Source organism: Lathamus discolor, chromosome 5 (assembly GCF_037157495.1).
Source record: "Lathamus discolor isolate bLatDis1 chromosome 5, bLatDis1.hap1, whole genome shotgun sequence".
NCBI classification, from domain to species: Eukaryota; Metazoa; Chordata; class Aves; order Psittaciformes; family Psittacidae; genus Lathamus; species Lathamus discolor.
This window is the reverse complement of record NC_088888.1, coordinates 55223814-55242221: the sequence shown is the minus strand read 5'-3', so window position 1 is coordinate 55242221 and position 18408 is coordinate 55223814. Positions and strand designations below refer to the sequence as shown.

Sequence of the window (18408 nt, the reverse complement as noted above, 5' to 3'; positions counted from 1 at the left end):
GCAAAGTGTCTAAAGACTTCGATGCCACAGGCATTAGAATATTTGGGGTTTTTTTAATTTTATTTTTTTTCATAGGCAACACTTGTCAGAAAGCTATGATGTGCTCACAGTTTAACTGAAGCATTATTAATGTCTGGTTTAGGGTCTCATGCAACCCTAGTTTATATGAGAATATGTCCACTGACAACAAGAGAATGACAGCTATTAAACTAGTTGAGCTAGAGAATGAGGTCTCAGTGAAATAAAAGCATTGCAGTCTTGCAACATCCAGGGACAGACTGGCTGAGGAGAAAGGAAACACAGTGAAAACAGTCTTTTCAGTTTCTGTATTCCACCAGAATAAATAAAACAGGCATAACCAGTGTTCCTTCTTCTCTAGTTATAATTTGCGGTCACTGTTGTTTTAGCCCTTGTTGCCATTCAACATTGTGTATGTGATTGATTGATTCAGCTTATCATTCTCTAGGTTTCTAGAGATTTGGTACGCTAGTCTTCAATTGCTCCTTGTAGACTGCCTTGCTAGTCAGTCAAAACAAACAGTTTCATAGGAGCAGCCATTTCACTTGGCAATTTTAGAACTTGTTAGATCAGTAGTCTGTAAGAAACTTTGTGGTTTAGGAACATTAAGATCAAAATATTTGTGTTGGGGAAGATTCATTGTTGAAAGAATGTTGTGTGAAAGAACAGGGCATTACATAGCATCTGCCTTTTAACTTGTCATTTGTAAAACAGTCCTCAACAGAGGACTTTAAGCAGTAGGTACTGCTAGGGCTAAAAGGGCCTGATGTAAAATGTGATGTGCTGTATTGCAAATGTTAATCTTCTCTTATTTCCCCTCCTGCATCCACAAAGTTATATTGCTTTCATATACCTAAAAATAAGAAGAAAATACTCTGTTTCAGGAACTAGGCAGTGGGGTCTTTTTATTAGTCTCCAGTGTATTTTGATACACATTCGCAATCTTACAGATTTTGTTCAAAGGAGAATTAAAACCAATGGAATTTTATTTCTGAATTTTTCATGATCATTTCTTCAGTTCTTGCCTGCCAACGCACACTGCAGGATACAAGACTGATTATAATGTGGTCTGCTTTTGTTACTAGGTCAGTACTTCTAATTCCGAGCTTGTCTGCATCACTGGGAGTATCAGATAATTTACTTGGAAGGAAGTCTCTGATTTGTTCAGAGTTAGTTCAGTCAGCAAAAAGCCATCTGTGCAGAAAAGCTTATTGATTACTCTGAGAAAGCAACTTAACTGTACTAACGGGTCTATGTGGGTCAGAGTATATAATCTTGATCAGTAACTTAAGATGATTCTGTATTTGAATGTATATACTATACATGCACTGAATGACTTCTGAAGGGATTGAGTCCTATTAAGATATACGTGTTCACAGTCTGGATTTTTTATCTTTCTTTCTCTGTCTCTTCCAAACCCTTCTTCCTTTAAAGAAATTTTTGTTAAAAGTAAAACTGAGGCATATGGGAACAGATTTGGTAACTTTTGTCTAATTTGAAATATCAACAAATAATTCTGGAGTGTATCTGTTAAATGTACCTTGTATGTATGTGCATGGAAAGGCAGAGTTGTGCGTGTCCTGATTCTTTTATGTGCTCTAGACAGCAGATTTTGCTACCATCTTGGTATCTGCTGCAAGAATGCTCATTTGATGTAAATATTATTTTCTATAAGCAGAAATTGTATCAAACAGGTACTCAACAAATCACTGCATTCCTCTTTCAAACAACGTTGCTGCTGCCCTCAAGGGATGTTACCTGGAAGGGGGAGAGACATAGTTAAGGATTGTTCTGGAGTGTGTTCTGCTCGCATTAGTCTTAAACTGCACTTAGGAAGCTGTGCAGAAGCAGGCAACTTCGTTATTTGTTTTTGTGCTGCAGTTACTGTGTTTCTTAATCTTTCTGTGGATGGGACTTTAAGAGGTGGAAATAAGGTAAAAGTAAATTAATTGCAGGAGATTCTGGCCTCTGTTGGTACTTATAACTGCTTCTGTTGTTTTTTTGTTTTCTTGTGGTTTTTTTTTCAGTTACAAGAAAACACATGAGACCCTGAGCCATGCAGGACAAAAAGCAACAGCAGCTATCAGCAATGTAGGAACTGCTATCAGCAAGAAGTTCGGAGATATGAGGTACAGGGATCTGCTATTTCTCTGGTCTTATTTGGAGAACAAAAAGTAATAAGTCACCTGTCTTTTTTTTTTTTTAACTTCTGCATTAGCATTTTAAACATTCGAGTAGTTTGTCATCAGTGTGCAACATAGTTCAGCTTCCACCAAAAAGAGGGGATAGTGACAAATGAAAATATAATTCTTACTTGAGTCCTAGTTAAAAAAAAAAAGTGCAATTTGAAACCCTTTTGGAATAACTTGGCAACCTCAAGGAAATGTACAAGTAAAATGGAACGAAAAATTGCTGTTAGATCTTTATTAACCCAGTTTTATTCATATGTGGATTCTGAAGGCCACTGTCATCTGAAGAAAAGAAGCCTGCCTTGCAGCTGCTTGTGGAAAGATAAATAATAACAATTAAAAAAAAAAACAGGCTATTTTTTATCAGCTTTTTCAAGATGTACAAATGAAAGTTATGTTTTGCAGTTATATTTATAAAAAAAATATATGGTGAAAGTAGCAGGAGTTGAGGTCAGGAGAAGAACTGTCACTTAAATGCAGCCTGACTGTCAGGCTTTTTATGTTGATATATCTTTAAAAGTATTGATCCTAAATTTCCTCACAATAAGAGCATAAATGAAGAAATTGTACACTGTAAACCAGCACTTCAGTTTTCAACTTTGTAGCAGCATTACAGAATTTCTCAGGTATTTTAAGGAGTTGAATTTTTGTGATGAAATAAATGAACATTGGTAACTGTACAGTATATTGTTTGAGCTGCATAATTAGCCACATTTATTAGAGATATTGGTATGTTTTCACTTTTTTTTGGTCATTTTATAATGAATGAGAGAACCATATCTGAAGAGCTGTATGAATCCATTTTACGGTTTTTCAAATACATATGGGTTTGGATTTTTTGCTGCAGATGTCTGGTGCATAATTCTTGGCAGATAGAACTTATTTTTTCCCCTTTTCATTTTTAATCTGAATCTTAAGAAAACTTTAGAGTCCCTCCTTTATACCTACCTTTACGTACAGCTTAATAAACCCTGTATGGAAGTGCTACTGTTTTTCTAGGTGAAACTAAAGAAGGAAAATCTTCATTGCTGTGTCATCTGCTTTACAATGTCTTTTTCCACATTGCAGTATAAAATGGAAATCTACGAGTGACTTGTAATCAGGGTATGAACATAAACTAAGAACTGTTTGACTTGGTACAGTTAAACATCTATATACCTGTGTACAGATATCAGAATAAGGAGGCATGCAGTTACATTTTCCTAGTATGTTTTTTAGTATTCAGCAATCTGAGAGCTGAAAACTTTCATTTAAAAGTCTTTTAACTTGTATCAGCTTTTTTTCACATTCATAACACCTCTTGTCTCCCAGATGAACAGATACTTACGCGGTAAAGAAGTGTGTGGTTTATTTTTTCTTTCATTCATTCGCTATTCTCAGTCCTCCTGCTCTTCCCTTTGTCTTCTGGCCCTTCTATTATGAGAAACACTGAGTGTAGTCCTTCTGCTGTCCTTCTTGCCACTCATGATTTCCTGTGGTTTTATTGTATTTCACTGTCCTGGTTTTGGCTGGGATAGTTAATTATCTTCCTATTAGCTGGTACAGTGCTGTGTTTTGACTTTAATCCGAGAACAATGCTGATAACACACTGATGATTCAGTTGTTGCTAAGTAGCACTTACCCTGATCAAGGACTTCTCAGTCTCCCATGTTCTGTAGTGAGGAATGTGATACTTACTTGGTTTCCTCTTTTCCAGGCTGAGGCTCCAGTTGCATGACTTGCTTTCACAAGCCTTTTTCCTACTTTTGTTTATTCTTTCTGCCTTTCCTGCATTTAGAATTGTGTTCTATATTTTTGAGAAATGCATGAGATGTTATACCCTCTATTTCATTTTCTGTTCTTTCCTAACACTCCCTCTTGTAAAAAAAATAAAAGACAAGCTCACTGCTCAGTGTATAGGTTCTGTTGCTGCTTCTGTGCTTTAGATACTACAGCACTGAGCAAAGAGCTGGTGTGAGAATACCTTGATCACAGAGGGAAGGATGATAAACAGTTCAGGACTTCTTAGGTGCTTGTCAGGTCCTGTCGTGTGTGCTTTGCATAGGGTGTGGGATTAACTGCAATGTCAGAAATGTCTTCACTATAATAAAGCTTGTTTTTCCTTTAATATTTCCCTTAATTAATCACTGTTACCATATTCTTTTGCTTTATCTATCAGTATCAATCCCTGACCCCCATGGCAGTCATGTTTCCAACTACTGCTTGGAAAGCAGATGGATGGTGTTTATCCCATTAGCCATTTAGCCAAGAGCTCAAAGCGGAGGCTAAGTCCATAAACATTTTGATTAATCAAGAAGCTTGTTTCTAGTAGCTTTCTTTGACTGAAGTTATTACCTTGAACCTGGTTGGGAATTTCTCAGGGAAGTATGAACTACCAGCACTGCCATTTTTTTTTTTTTTTCTTTTGTGGACACTTGCTGTTTTCTGTTAAGGAGAATTTTCTTGATACTTATAGAATCATAGAATCATAGAATAGTTAGGGTTGGAAAAGACCTTAAGATCATCTAGTTCCAACCCCACTGCCATGGGCAGGGACACCTCACACTAAACCATCTCGCCCAAGGCTCTGTCCAGCCTGCTCTTGAACACTGCCAGGAATGGAGCATTCACAGTTTCCCTGGGCAACCCATTCCAGTGCCTCACCACCCTAACAGTAAGCAATTTCTTCCTTATATCCAATCTAAATTTCCCGTTTAAGTTTTAACCCGTTACCCTTTGTCCTATCACTACAGTCCATCCCCAGTATCCCTATAGCCTCTTTCAGATACTGGAAGGCTGCTATGAGGTCTCCACGCAGCCTTCTCTTCTCCAGGCTGAACAGCCCCAACTCTCTCAGCCTGTCTTCATACGGGAGGTGCTCCAGTCCCCTGATCATCCTCGTGGCCCTCCTCTGGACTTGTTCCAACAGTTCCATGTCCTTCTTATGTTGAGGACACCAGAACTGCACACAATACTCCAGGTGAGGTCTCACGAGAGCAGAGTAGAGGGGCAGGATCACCTCCTTCGACCTGCTGGTCACGCTCCTTTTGATGCAGCCCAGGATACGGTTGGCTCTCTGGGCTGCGAGCGCACACTGCAGCCGGCTCATGTTCATTTTCTCATCGACCAGCACCCTCAAGTCCTTCTCCGCAGGGCTGCTCTGAATCTCTTCTCTGCCCAACCTGTAGCTGTGCCTGGGATTGCTCCGACCCAGGTGTAGGACCTTGCACTTGTTGTGGTTGAACTTCATGAGGTTGGCATCAGCCCACCTCACAAGCGTGTCAAGGTCCCTCTGGATGGCATCCCTTCCCTCCAGCATATCAACCGGACCACACAGTTTGGTGTCATTGGCAAACCTGCTGAGGGCACACTCAATCCCACTGTCCATGTCACCGACAAAGATGTTAAACAAGACCGGTCCCAACACCGATCCCTGAGGGACACCACTCGTTAGTGGTCTCCAGACAGACATTGAGCCACTGACCACAACTCTTTGTGTGCGGCCATCCAGCCAGTTCTTTCACTGAGTGGTCCATCCATCAAATTGATGTGTCTCCAATTTAGAGAGAAGGATGTGGTGTGGGACAGTGTCGAACGCTTTGCACAAGTCCAGGTAGATTACATCAGCTGCTTTACCCTTGTCCATCAGTTCTGTAGCCCCATCATAGAAGGCCACCAAATTGGTCAGGCAGGATTTCCCCTTCGTGAAGCCATGCTGGCTGTCACCAAGCACCTTGGTGATGATGAAGCATCAAGCAGTACAGCCAGTATCTCATAGTTACATAAAACATGGAATAAGTTGGGCCTTCTGTATCTGCTGAATATCCTATATCTAGACTAATGGTCAGTATGCTTCCCTCAGCAACAAAGCTGGCCTGAGATCTTGGCTTAGCTTGGACAGATGCAATTGTGTGTGGGGTCACACTGTAAACCTTATCACTTAAATAACATGGTTTTAAAAATCTTCCCCTCTCCCTCTCCAATCCTAGCTCTGTTTGGTTGAGTAAGTTGTAAGGAGGCGGGCTTCATTGTTTGTTTGCTTTTTGCAAATCCAAATAATTTTGGATAGATTATCACAGCCCCTCCGATAATGCTGATTTAAACGCATATCACACTGTGGCTTAATTCTGTTGGTTAGGCAGTAAGGCTGATAGTTGCCAATTTGTATCCAGATGCAAATCCCTGTTCTGCTTTCATTTAAAGAAGACACTTGTAACTGATTTCTGAAATCCAGATGATCATCATAATTCCCAGTATGTTCAGCAGTCTTACCCCTGCCTCTGGCAGTGGTGATTTTGAAAGGGTTTGTAGTCAGCCTGACTCTTAAATATTGAAGCTTGCCTGCTTTGTGAAACAAAATTTTGTTTTTTAGGTTGTCTGCTATGTCAGCTATACAGAGCACCACGTGAAACATGTTTCTGAAGATGCAGGGTCTTAATTTCACCTTGTGTTACCTGTAAAAATATTGCTAAAATATCATATATCAGCAACAGAATCCCCCAAATGTGCTATTTTGCTGTGTTAGAATTCAAGAAGATGAAACCTACAAGAAAGAAAAAGGACCAAATTCCACATGTCCCAAAGAACAGAGAAGCCACCCCTTGGGGACAAAGTGCTTTTCATGCATCTGCTGTGCTTCTCTTTCATCCCCACCCCAGCTTCCCAACTCTGTAATTCATTTTGTGCATAAATAATCACTAGCATCTTACGTCTTCTAAAATTTTGTAGTAATTGTTAGTGCTTGCATGGTCTCTTTACAGTTGTAATGCATTCCATTTCAGATTATCATGTTAGTAGAAATACCAGAGTATGTAAGAACAGTATGCACAGATTTTTGCTTTGGGACACAAACCAGGCATTAGTAATATAGTTAAGATAATAGATTCTTGTGATTAATGGTACACCATCAAGATATTTTGTTGCCCCTCTACCCCCAGCTCATGTAATGTCCTTTAACATTTTCTGACAGAGAGAAGGAAGGCACAGGGGAAGAGGGAAGACCCAGGTCACTCATAGGGCAGTAGCGTGGGCTTGGCTCTTACAGAAGTTACACTAACATTTCAGTGTGGCTTTTGCCCTGTAGAGCAGAGATGTGATACAAAGTTGAAGGTCTTTATCCCTTGCTCCTTTGCATATTGGTAAAGTTTGCATCTTTCCATGCAATACTGCTGGACCACTCTGCAGCTGTCTATGTGGAGCTAAGAGTTTCAGCCCTGCTGATGACCTTTTTCGAAGTAAAAGTGGAAGACTGTCTGGGTTTTTGGTTTGCTTAAGATAAATAAGTGGATTGTAATTAAAAAAAAAAATAGGAAACTATGTACACTATGTACTACTACATACATTACTACTACAGAAGTAAATGTATTTAAAGATGAAGCTAACAAAGGCATGCATGCAAATTAGGATGTCAGCAGTTACACTGCTTATACATCATTCATTTAACTGTCTGGTACATTTTCTTTAATTACATGATCACACAGACCCCTTTCAAATTCAGTGCCTGGGATGAGCCAGCTCTTGAGATGAATGAAGGTAATATAATGCCTCCTTCCTGCCAGGAGTTGGAAGGCACATGTGGAAAGAGGCAGAAGACTTCAGGGAGGAGAAGAGCTTGGGGACATGACTGGCAGTTGAATGTGCCCCTCTAAAGTGGTGGGAATCAGCACAAAAGGTGTATGAGGTCCCAGAGGGGAGGACAAAGGCAAAGTTCACCCCTCTGGAAAGGGGCAAGGGAAGTTCAGGGAAATACAAAGCAGGTACTGGATCTGCGCGTGGGGGATGCATTAACCTGTTATTTTCTAAGCATCTAGGAGATAACATAATGGCAAAAATATAAAAAGATTTGTCAAGAGCAATTATCTTGATCTGACAGCACCTGTCATAGAGGGCATAGGGGAGGCAGGAGATGTGGTAGAGCTTGACTTTGATAAGGCTGTCCACTCTGTTTTTGCAGAACTGGAGAAATACAGTGTGAGAGATATTACTGCTTTAGTAGGAAGAGGACACGGGGAACTGAAAATGCTCACAAATGCAGCTGAACTGGTTGTTTCTGAAGGCTGTGAAATCTCTCTCATTGGAATATTTTAGAAGCAGGTTAGGCCGATATCTTTTTTAGATGGCTGAGGCATAATTAATCTCTTTCAGTGCTGTGAGAGTTAGTTTTTGCCATGCCTTTGTTGTTGTGCCTTTTGGGGTTTTTTGTTGTTGTAGTGGAGGTTTTGTGTAGGTTTTTGTTGATTATTTCCAGGATTTCCATGATCTAGGGATGTTTTGGGCACTTAAAAATGCTGCTGAATTCACTGAGCTGAATTCCTTAAAATATTGTAGCTGTCATAACCAAAACTACCATTCATAAACCTCTGTGTCTCTGATATCCCCTATGAAAGAAACGGTAATACTGTTTTGCCTCAGAGTGTAATTGTAAGTATTTCTTTGCTAATGGGTGAAGTAGTTGATTTCTCTCATTTCTACTGACACTTTCCTCTTTCTTTGGGATGGTTTTGGACCTCTGCAGTGTCACACATTTCCTTATGGTGTGACTGTACTGTATCTGTATTAGCATGGAGAAGGAGTGGACTGTTACTGGGAGTCAGCAGTTAGTAAAAGAAGGCTACCTATGGCAACAGCATTACTTATGCTGGTCTAAGCTGAGAAGTGTTATGAAGATAAATCCATGAGTGTTTGAAAGGCATCAATATACGTGATGGGTTCTGTAAAGTACCCTGAAGAAATCAATGCTTTTCTTCAGAGCAAGATATGAATATTGTGCAGTAAATAATGCATCACACCACACATTGAGAAAGGATATGAAAAATAAGTATTGAGGAGATGTTCATTAATTGTGCACCGTCTGTCTGGCTCACTGCATGAGGCAGGTGTTCCCTTGAAGTGGTCTGTAATTAAAGACTACATCAGTAACACACAGATAAAGGAGAGCCTGTCTGCCTCCTCATTTCTCAACTTTGGAACCTTAATGACATCCTTTGAATATTGTGTATCAGTGTGCCTCTCCCAGTTCTGCTGCCTTAATTAAGTTCCTTGTGAGCTGGAAAACAGTGTCAAAGTGTTTCAATTATTGTTTTCAACAAGGAGCAGGTATTTTAGAAAATGCAATTTTAGGAATTAAAAGCTTTGTATTTTTTTCAATACCCTTCTCAACTGAGAGATGATTAAGAAATTTAGAGGGAAAAAAGACATTTGCTGCTGGTGTACATGTACAATTCCAGTTTGCCTATACTTTAATGAGATTGAGGTGGGATTCTGCACACAGAATAGGTAAATGTGTAGTGGAGGAGTCTGTGTGAATATTTTTGCTTTGAAGGAATCTCAACTGATCCACATTCCAATGTGAATTCCAACATCAAGATTTGAATACAAATGATTTTATTTTTCTCCTAAGGCAGTTTGACATGCTACAAATATATATGTGTGGTTTTTGTTACGTTTTCGTAATACTTTTAACTCTTGCTTTTCTTTCCTTGTGCATCCTCCACAGATCACATTCGATTAGGTAAGACACATTCCTCTCTGTGAATGCTGCCTCTATACTTGAGAGGTTTTGTTTTATGGAATGTAATGCAGTAACCTCTTTCCTTTCAGCATCATAATATAGGATAAAAGCATATGCTACTTAAACTGTAATGCCTCATTTTTTACAGCATGGTGAGTATAATGAGGAAGGGACTGGTCTAAGTGCCTTGTTCTTTAGTAGATTAGTCTCAAATTCAAATAATGAACACATTCAGAAGATGTTGCTCTTGGAAAAGCCTATTTATACATAATCCCAATCTCTCAACCATCTTTTTTTCTCAGAGGTTGGAACATAACAAATGCTCAGTAAAAATTCTACTCAGCCAGCTGAGTTTTATAAAGATTGTATGAAGTATTTAATTACCTCCTCTTCAATAAAGCGAAAGTGTATTAGTCATGAAGTGTACATGGCGACTCTTTACAAGCCTTGAGTCCTGGGGAAATTTCCAAGAGTAGGCCAAGTTCTTAACATGATTAAAGGGGTTCTTTATAGAGAGAGCTTTGATTTATTGATGCTGTAAAGCACTTCAGTATATGATGAATTATAAAACAATTTAATGTGTGCTCAAAGTGGTCAGCTCACCCAGCAGAGGGGCTGAACAGCCCTGAATCCCCTGCTGTCTCTCTGCCCTTGTAGCATCCCCAGTGCACAGGACAGCCCAAGAACAGTTTTTTCTGTTCAGCTAAGTGATCCTAACATAAACTGTTACTTCACTGAGGGAACTTCAAAATGGAGCATAGACTGACTTTCCTATTTCACTCTGACATGAAACCAAAACGTAGTATTTAGTGACCTTTGTCATGAAGGATCTCTATTCTCTGCCTCTGCACTGATGTATGTCTTTAAAAAAGCTTAACATTTTAGGCTTCTAGTAAAAGATGATGTTACTGTTCCTATAACTTCCTTACCTCCTCAGAAATAAAAAGATGAATTCAATAAAGTATGCATTTAGTATTCAGATTGTCTGTCACATGCCATCTCTCAGCCGTGCAAATCTAATTTGGCACAGTGTAATCTTACTTAAAAGATCGTATTTGGAATATTTTGCTATTAGAAGAGGAGCAGCCTATGCTGAAATGCTTCCAAACTCTTGTTCTTGCCTATTTGTCATGTGTTAAAAGACTAAAATGGTAAGCATGCCTGTTTAATTTAACTAGGATGGATTTGCTGCACTTCTGAAATGTTTGGGCTAATCTTTTAAAAGTCTTCAAAATGATGTGAGAAACTGAACATGAAACATTTGCATTGTCTGCTGTTAGTTCTCATCTATCTGAGCTTAGCAGAACACTCAAAATATACACAACAGCAAACAGTTTGTATAAGATCTCTCTGTCCCACCTGCTTGCCAAATAGCTCTCTCGTCCTTCCTGTCCCCATTTCTGAATCTTTAATCTGGAAAAAAAAATAATCCTTTGTGTGGATACGGACATAGTGCTGCTCTGAATTTGTATGGTTCAGAACAAGCACATATGCTGTTTATATAGAGCTTTCATTTTTTAATACTATAATCATGCTTTGCTTTATTGCAGCCAAATGTTGGTATCCCTCAAAGTAAAGCTCTCGCTGTTCTCAATCAGAGCAGGCTGCAGCTGTCAGTCAACACTGAAAGCAGCCAAGCACAAATTTTTGAAACAGTACATGCTCTTGCAGTGCACAGTTTACTTTCAGTGTTCAAATCTAAATGCACTTATGCATGATTCTTGTACTTCAAATAAAGATCCATATTCAGAACAGGCTTGATGCTTCCCAGCAGCAAGGAATAGGTGATGCTGTGATAGCAGATTTGGCTTTGGTGGTTCAGGTGGATGAACATGGCTAATATAAGCCAAGTGGGAAGCCATGTGCAGGGCTAAAGGTGCAAGACAATTTGAGGTATTTTTGAGTGATGCAGAGACTCCATCCTTCACTTGACAGCCTTCCAATCCTCTTGCTGCTGGGAAGTCTGAGGAGGGAAGTGTCACAAGGAGAGATGGCCAAGAGCTGTGGAAAACAGCTTTCTAGTCTTGGTAACGTTGAGGTGTGAAGAAGGAGGTGAAACATCCTACAGAGATGGGTAGAGCAGCTGCTGCAGCTGAGACTGCCGCATATCTGGCTGAAGAAACCTCTTGTTTAGATAACATATTGTGCAAGAGCCTATACAAACTGGGGGCCAGCACTGGCTATTTGGACTGTATACATTGTACATGCAACAAAGGGAATTACCGACTTACCTACTGCCTCAAACTGGCTCTGTCTGTGCTCACAAACCCGAGGTGTACTGCTCTCACCCAGCAGAGCTTATCATCTGCCACTGTGGAGCAGAGGTAGCGCTCTGTTCCTCTGTCACATGTTGCATGTCTGTAGATAGCAGGGGTCCGAGTCATTTAAATAGGTATTGCCAGGAACTGTTTGGCAATGTTGTTTTGAGCCCTGTTGCTGATCAATTGTTATGAGAATGTGGTGGTAAGACCTTCAGTGCTGAAAGTGAGCTGGAATCCACAGGTGAGTGGATGGCAACAAGCTGTTGCCATCAGGAGGGGAAAAGTACCAGCACTCTTAAAAATATGTATATACATTTTAAAATTTAAGTTAAATAAATAAATAAATAAAAATACAAACATATAAAATATATTTTAAAATATAAGTTAAAAAAATAAACATTATAGTCATGTTGCAAACTGGATTTTACAGCTTTTTTTCCTTATCTTTTGCTTTTATCCCACAGTTACTCTATTCGCCATTCCATAAGCATGCCTGCAATGAGGTAATATGCTGCCCGTATTCTATTTGCTATGGTGATGTTCAGCAGTGTAATGAGAGGGGATTTGCATACTTCGAACCTGATCCTGCAGGTTTTAGTTGGATGAACAGTCCCACTTCAATCAATTAAGGTTGCTCATGTAGATAAGGACTGCAGGACAGGCCATCTGTGAGGGTTTTTTTCCCTTTTAATTGTATTAACTAGTTAATCTCTTGCACAAGCCTTTGAGTAGATGAAGCAGTTCTGAGATGTATTGGGATAGCTGATTGTTACCAGGTTTGTATTACTGAATCTGAAATTCAGTTGTTCTGCTGGTTTTAGAATATCATCCAAAGCCCATTAACGTCAGATGCTTTCCACTCCAGGAGGCTTTGGATCATGTTTCTATGGAGGGATTTCATATGACTGCTTTCATGTTTTAATAGCTATAATCACGCTTTATTTGACTGTAGCCAAATACTGATGTCTGTTCAAGTAAAGCTCTGACTGTTTTCAATAAAATTAGGATTCAACTTTCTTTTCATCCCCTTGGCCTCTGCATATATGAATATCCCCACTCCTTGCGAAGCACGTGGGGAAATTTCCTAACTACATGATGGACGTTAATTCACCTAACTGCAGCAGGTGGTAGTTTAAAGGCAGGCATTCACCAGTGTGACCTGTCAGTCAAATGTAAGTCATAAAACTCAGTTTCGCTCTCATTTTGACCCTTTTATCACCTGTTTAACAGAACAAAAGGTAAATCTGCATTATTTTTCCAAGTGGCTTCTGTTTGTCCTTGTAGGAACAGGGTAGCCAAGCCAGTTTGGTTTCAATTGCTAGGCAGGTTCCGCTTTTGCAAATTTGAAGCTAAAATATATTCATCTGATTACCATAATTGGATTTGACTGACAGAGCACAGGTGACTGTTCATACCCTATCAGTCTACAGCCCTGTGCTGCCAGCCAGGCCTCAGTCTGTCCTATTGTTTTTGCCTGGTAAGAACTGGTCAAACTGTGGAGTTATGCCTTTGCATTTACAACTCACTCTTAATTCCTTCCACTTTCTTTTTTTCCTAGGAATTCTCCAACTTTCAAATCGTTTGAGGAGAAGGTTGAAACCACTGTCACAAACCTTAAGGTAAAGGTAACAAGCAGTTGCATGGCTGTGAGTTAAATTGTGACAGCTTAGTCTCTATCATTTGTACAGACTGATAAACTTGCCGTTCGATCATCAAGAATTTCACAGAACACCAATGGCAAATGAAGGCTAAAGAAACTATGCAAAGAAGCAGTCTTTCTCTGCTTTGTTACTAAGAAATTACTTCTGCTGTCTGCCAAATTAAACAAGTGATCCCATCCCTAAGCCACTCCCCTACCAATACTAGAGATGCGCTCACCGGGTGCCCCTTGTTCAGCTGATGGCATCTGTCCTGTAGCTCCAGTGTGACTCACACTACCCGTGTGGCTCTTAGCACTGAACTCCTCTTTCTTTAATGCAGGTGTGTTTCCTCTCAAATTGCAATGTTCTGTCTGAATTCAAAATTGCAAAACTCAATTTGCTGTGGGACAGGAAGATCTGATGGCAAAGTTACCAGTTACAACTAACAGCACTTGTTAAGGACAGTATCACTTAGCAGGGCAGAGCAGTGAGCTAATCTTTGCTGCATGGGAAGGCACAGTCAAGTGGTGAACAAGAGGGTTTGTCTCCTAATGGTTTTTATTCATCAGATAAAGTCAAGTGTTCTCATAAACTGGCATTTTACTTTGCTGCGGTAGAAAGATTCCAACACATTCCAAGTACAGTCTGTCAGTGGACAACAGCCAGGTTATGACTCCTCAGTTTAAGGGGAACTGAGAATATGGTTAAAAAATAGGTGAAGGTAAAGGGGTATTATAACTTGTAAAGCATTAAAAAGGTGAGAAAATGGCCTTCCACTTGGGACAGAAGGACATTCCTTCTTAGAGAAAATGCAGATTGCAGCTAGAACAGAAGCAGCAGGTGTACAGGGAAGGTCTGTTTTATCCGTGCCACCGTGAAATTGCACAGCACGTAAGATTTTCCAGTCAGTGTCTGAGGAAAGTCAGCACAGTTTGACTTATTTTATGTTTCTAAATAGGTATGTCCATCAAAATTCAGAGTTGCTCTATGATTTTCAGCTTTTGAGTGTTCACATTTATTTAGTGATAGGCTGTTCTGACAGCATGTAAGTCATGATGATGTAGGGTAATGTGATCTCCATTGCACTGTGTCAGAGAAGGAAACATCATCTCAGTTTCACAGGTGGGAGGCAGCATCCCAGGGAAGACTAGGAGTACCCCAAGGAGCTAGAACAGAGCACAGACCTCCAGAGCCCCAGCTTAGTGCATGTATATGCTTTCCTATTCATTCTTTTCACCTTCGCTGCAAGTGCTTTTTATACTCAATGTCACTGTAGGAGAAATCATTCAACCAGTGGGGTGCATCAGCTTGGAAGGTCTTATTTCCTGTCTGTTGCAGTTAAGCATATCACTTGCTTATCTCTTTGTGTTCCTTCTACCCATTTAGATAGGGAATGCAGTTCATTGTAACTCCTGAGATCTGAAATGGATTTTTTTCTTCCTTTTTCACCACTCACCAGTTGGAAAAGCAAAGTACTTTTCGTACCCATTTAGTCACTAAACCTACTCTCAGGGCTTTCAGTAGTACTTCTAGCTCCAAAGTTCTGGGCCTCCCAACATTTAACAATGTATGTGTTTTATATTGCTGTTTGCAAAAACCAGGGATGGACTGGTTCTTTCTGGAAGTTGGCACAGCCCATTAGACTGGATACACATTTTTACCTCTGGGGATGAGAACTTTTAATAGCAGTGACTCAAACTGTCAGAGCAAATATCAAGCCTAGTACTACTACCTTATTTTGTTGAACTTTCAAGCTAGGCCAACTCCTGTGCTAGCTGATGAAACAAAGGATTACATAGAATCCTTTAGAAACTGAGGACATAAAGTTCATTTAATTAAAATAATCTTCTTAAGCATTTAGTAGCTTACAGACTGGAAAAACGCCAGCTTGTCTGCAGCAGTTCTAGGACGGAGTAAAAAGTTTTGCCCTATTTTCAGGCTTGAATCAAACCAACCACCATCCTCTTAACAAGGCAACCTGGTCAAAACTGCTGTCTCTTCATTGCCTAGTCTTGACCATTTCCAGATTTTTACCTAGAGCTCTGTCTTTGTTAGGAAAACTCTTTTTCAGAGATTTAGTCATACTGGGTTTTGGTTTTAATACTTGTATTAACAAGGTCAGCAAACTGAAGCATTTTGGAAGTAGATGACCTGTGAGCACATTGGTATTAATTTCATTAATATCACTAATGTAATTTGGTATCTTTTCCTCTCCCCTCTCCACATGAAAATGCTGTGGGCGGTTTTATATATACCAGTATCTAGGCAGATACAAGTACCCACAGGGAGCAAGCCGCTGGTTTTATTCTTTGGTTACTATATTCCTTCTGCTGTCCAAAATCCCAGTAGTTTACATATTTTGGGAGGAGCTGTATTACTGTTGCTGGTGATGGGCCACTTCACTCAGCAAATGAACCAGTTCATTTCAATACCCATCTTTTATCCAGCCTTTTAGAACTCAAAAATCCCACAGTGAAACCAGTGTGAGCTACTCATGTATAGAACCACACTAAGTTTACTGGTAGGATCTGTAATCCTGCCCAGGATCTGCTTAGGGACTGGTTCCTTTAGGTTTATGTTGAGTGCCACTGGCAGATTTTATGATTGCGCCCTAGAGGAGGAAAGGGGTTGCTTTATTTGTATGTTTTTATGGCTTTTGTTCTAAGGAGAACCCAACCCCACATGTTCTCTGCCTGCTTTGAACAGTTCTCAACCCTTCATGGCCTTGGGGTGGAATGCAAATGGGACTTGGTACAGTGTGAGCAGATTAACTTGCTGTTCTTTTTTTGGCCATATTTCAGACCAAGGTTGGTGGGACAAACAACACAGGGGGCAGTTTTGAAGAAGTTCTCAGCTCTACAGCCCATGCCAGCGCTCAGAGCTCTCTTGCTGGAACCCGAGTCCCTGAGAGTGAAGAAGAGCTTCAGTGTTAGACCACAGCACTCCTGAGCCTCACAGGCCTCTCTGAAGAGACTTACCCAGCCAGTGAGTTTCAGACCTCTCCCACCACCCAACTTGTGCAACCAGGTTTTGTCAGTTGCCTTCCTGGCCTTGTGCTGGAGAAACTTCTATTTGTATTTTTGATGGGCCATTTTATCATCAGGTACTTTGTACACCATAGAAACCACATGCAAGTCATTGACTTAAATGCTATAAATACTACGTTATGTGACCAAAAGAGTTTTCATTTAACTTCCCTCCAACACGCCCCCAGTTTGTTTCTTCAGTTTTCTGTTGCTTTCCAACTCCCCTCTCAGTGCCACATCAGACAGATGGACCCAGAGCTGTGCAATGATTCCTACTGCCAGCACAAGTCCCTATACCAGCTGCCTACCAGGCGTACCAGGTGCCCTTTGATCAGGAGTGTCTGTATATGGTCTATTTCCTAATGGAATTAAAATCACTTACTGTCAGAAAAGGTTTTCTCTCCTTCACTGGTACAGCCTGGCGTTGCCCTCCACCCATTAGTCAGCAGAGTTGAGGAAGACAAGAGGAGACACCTTAGTAATTCATATGGAAACTGAATTGATCATAAGGTGGTCACTGTAACTGGAAAAGCTTCAGTTTTAAGATTACCATTGCTTGCTCTCTGGTTTGCTAAGACTTGACAGTATAAATTAATTACAGAAGGAGGTGGAGTGGAGGGAACCTCTAATATTTTTGCCTCCATATCTTCTCTTCAAATAATCAGGGAAGATATTTATAAGCCTCAGTCAGAACACAGCCTTAAGTTAAAGAATACAAACCCAACACTTGGCTTAAGATGTGCCATAGGTTAGGGCACCCATGCCTTCAGCCCACGGTCCAGAGCTGCTAGCATAAAATTGTTATGACACCCAGGTTGAATAGGGACTTTACTCTTGGTGTCACATTTTGTCATGCTTCACTCCAGATCATAATCCCACCTACCACGTTATATCTATCTGCCAGATCACCAGAAGCCAGCCATCTCTCAGCTCTGATTCAGCATGTTTGCTTGCATCCTTGTAACATTTTCCCTAAGTGCACCACACTTGTGACACTCTCTTGCTATCTAGTGAGCACGTGACAGTCTGCATGTTGCATTATTTGGTTCACCAGACTGAGATGAGCACAGTAACGTAGAAACAAGATGGAAAAGAGTCTGGCTACTTTCAAAATGGATGTGGATTTTTAGCATAGCCAAAGCTTCAAATCAGTGTTAGTGAGTGTGAAGTTACAGACTGCTTAAAATCTTGTGAGAAAAGTTGGCTTTAAGTGATTTTTTTCCCCGCGTGGCTTTTGTTATAGTTTATACAGAGTTGGAAGTCCTTTTGTAATGTTCTACTGGACATAAGTTAACTTTGGACATTTATATCAAATGCCTCTTTAGTGTGATTTTTAGCATGGAAGCAAATCTAATTAGTATTTTGTAGTTCAGGTTTCTTGTGACAATTTGCCAGCTTATTTTAAGTGGATTTGTGCATAAACATGAATTTATTTAACTAAAGAAGATACTCCTGGTCAATTTTGTGTAAATTATTGATATTCTTATTAAAAATAAATTCTCTCTTACACTTTGTGATGTTTTCTTTCCAATTCTGTGTCTCTACCAGTCTTACTGTGCATCTCTAAGCACTGCAGTTTACCTTGCTACTCTGTGGTGACACACCAAAACCTCATCTGCCATTCCTAGTTTTTAAAATCTGTTCAGTTCCTCCTGGCCCTGAAATTCCCCATGGAAATGTCATCTAAGTTTTGAAAATGTTGAGGTTCAAAGGAGAAAAATAATTGTTCAGTAAAAGTGAAGCACAGGGTAGAAAACATCTAGGTCTATGACCTTCTTTTGAGCA

The 18408-nt window shown here is 40.1% G+C and overlaps 1 protein-coding gene across 6 annotated transcripts in view; it reads left to right on the top strand.

Moving 5' to 3' along the window:
* TPD52L1 (TPD52 like 1) overlaps window positions 1–18130 on the top strand; it is a 51643-nt gene extending 33513 nt beyond the window's left edge. For 3 of the 6 annotated variants that reach the window (XM_065680952.1, XM_065680954.1, XM_065680957.1), the window contains 5 exons: window positions 2046–2147; window positions 9682–9696; window positions 12422–12460; window positions 13516–13576; window positions 16399–18130. In XM_065680952.1, the coding sequence (XP_065537024.1) occupies window positions 2046–2147; window positions 9682–9696; window positions 12422–12460; window positions 13516–13576; window positions 16399–16530 (349 nt within the window). In that variant the 3' untranslated portion in view covers window positions 16531–18130. Of the gene's footprint in view, window positions 1–2045; window positions 2148–6711; window positions 6917–9681; window positions 9697–12421; window positions 12461–13515; window positions 13577–16398 lie in introns of those variants that run through there. The other 3 variants (XM_065680953.1, XM_065680955.1, XM_065680956.1) reach the window with 2 other exon arrangements.
* Window positions 18131–18408: the final 278 nt, after the last annotated feature.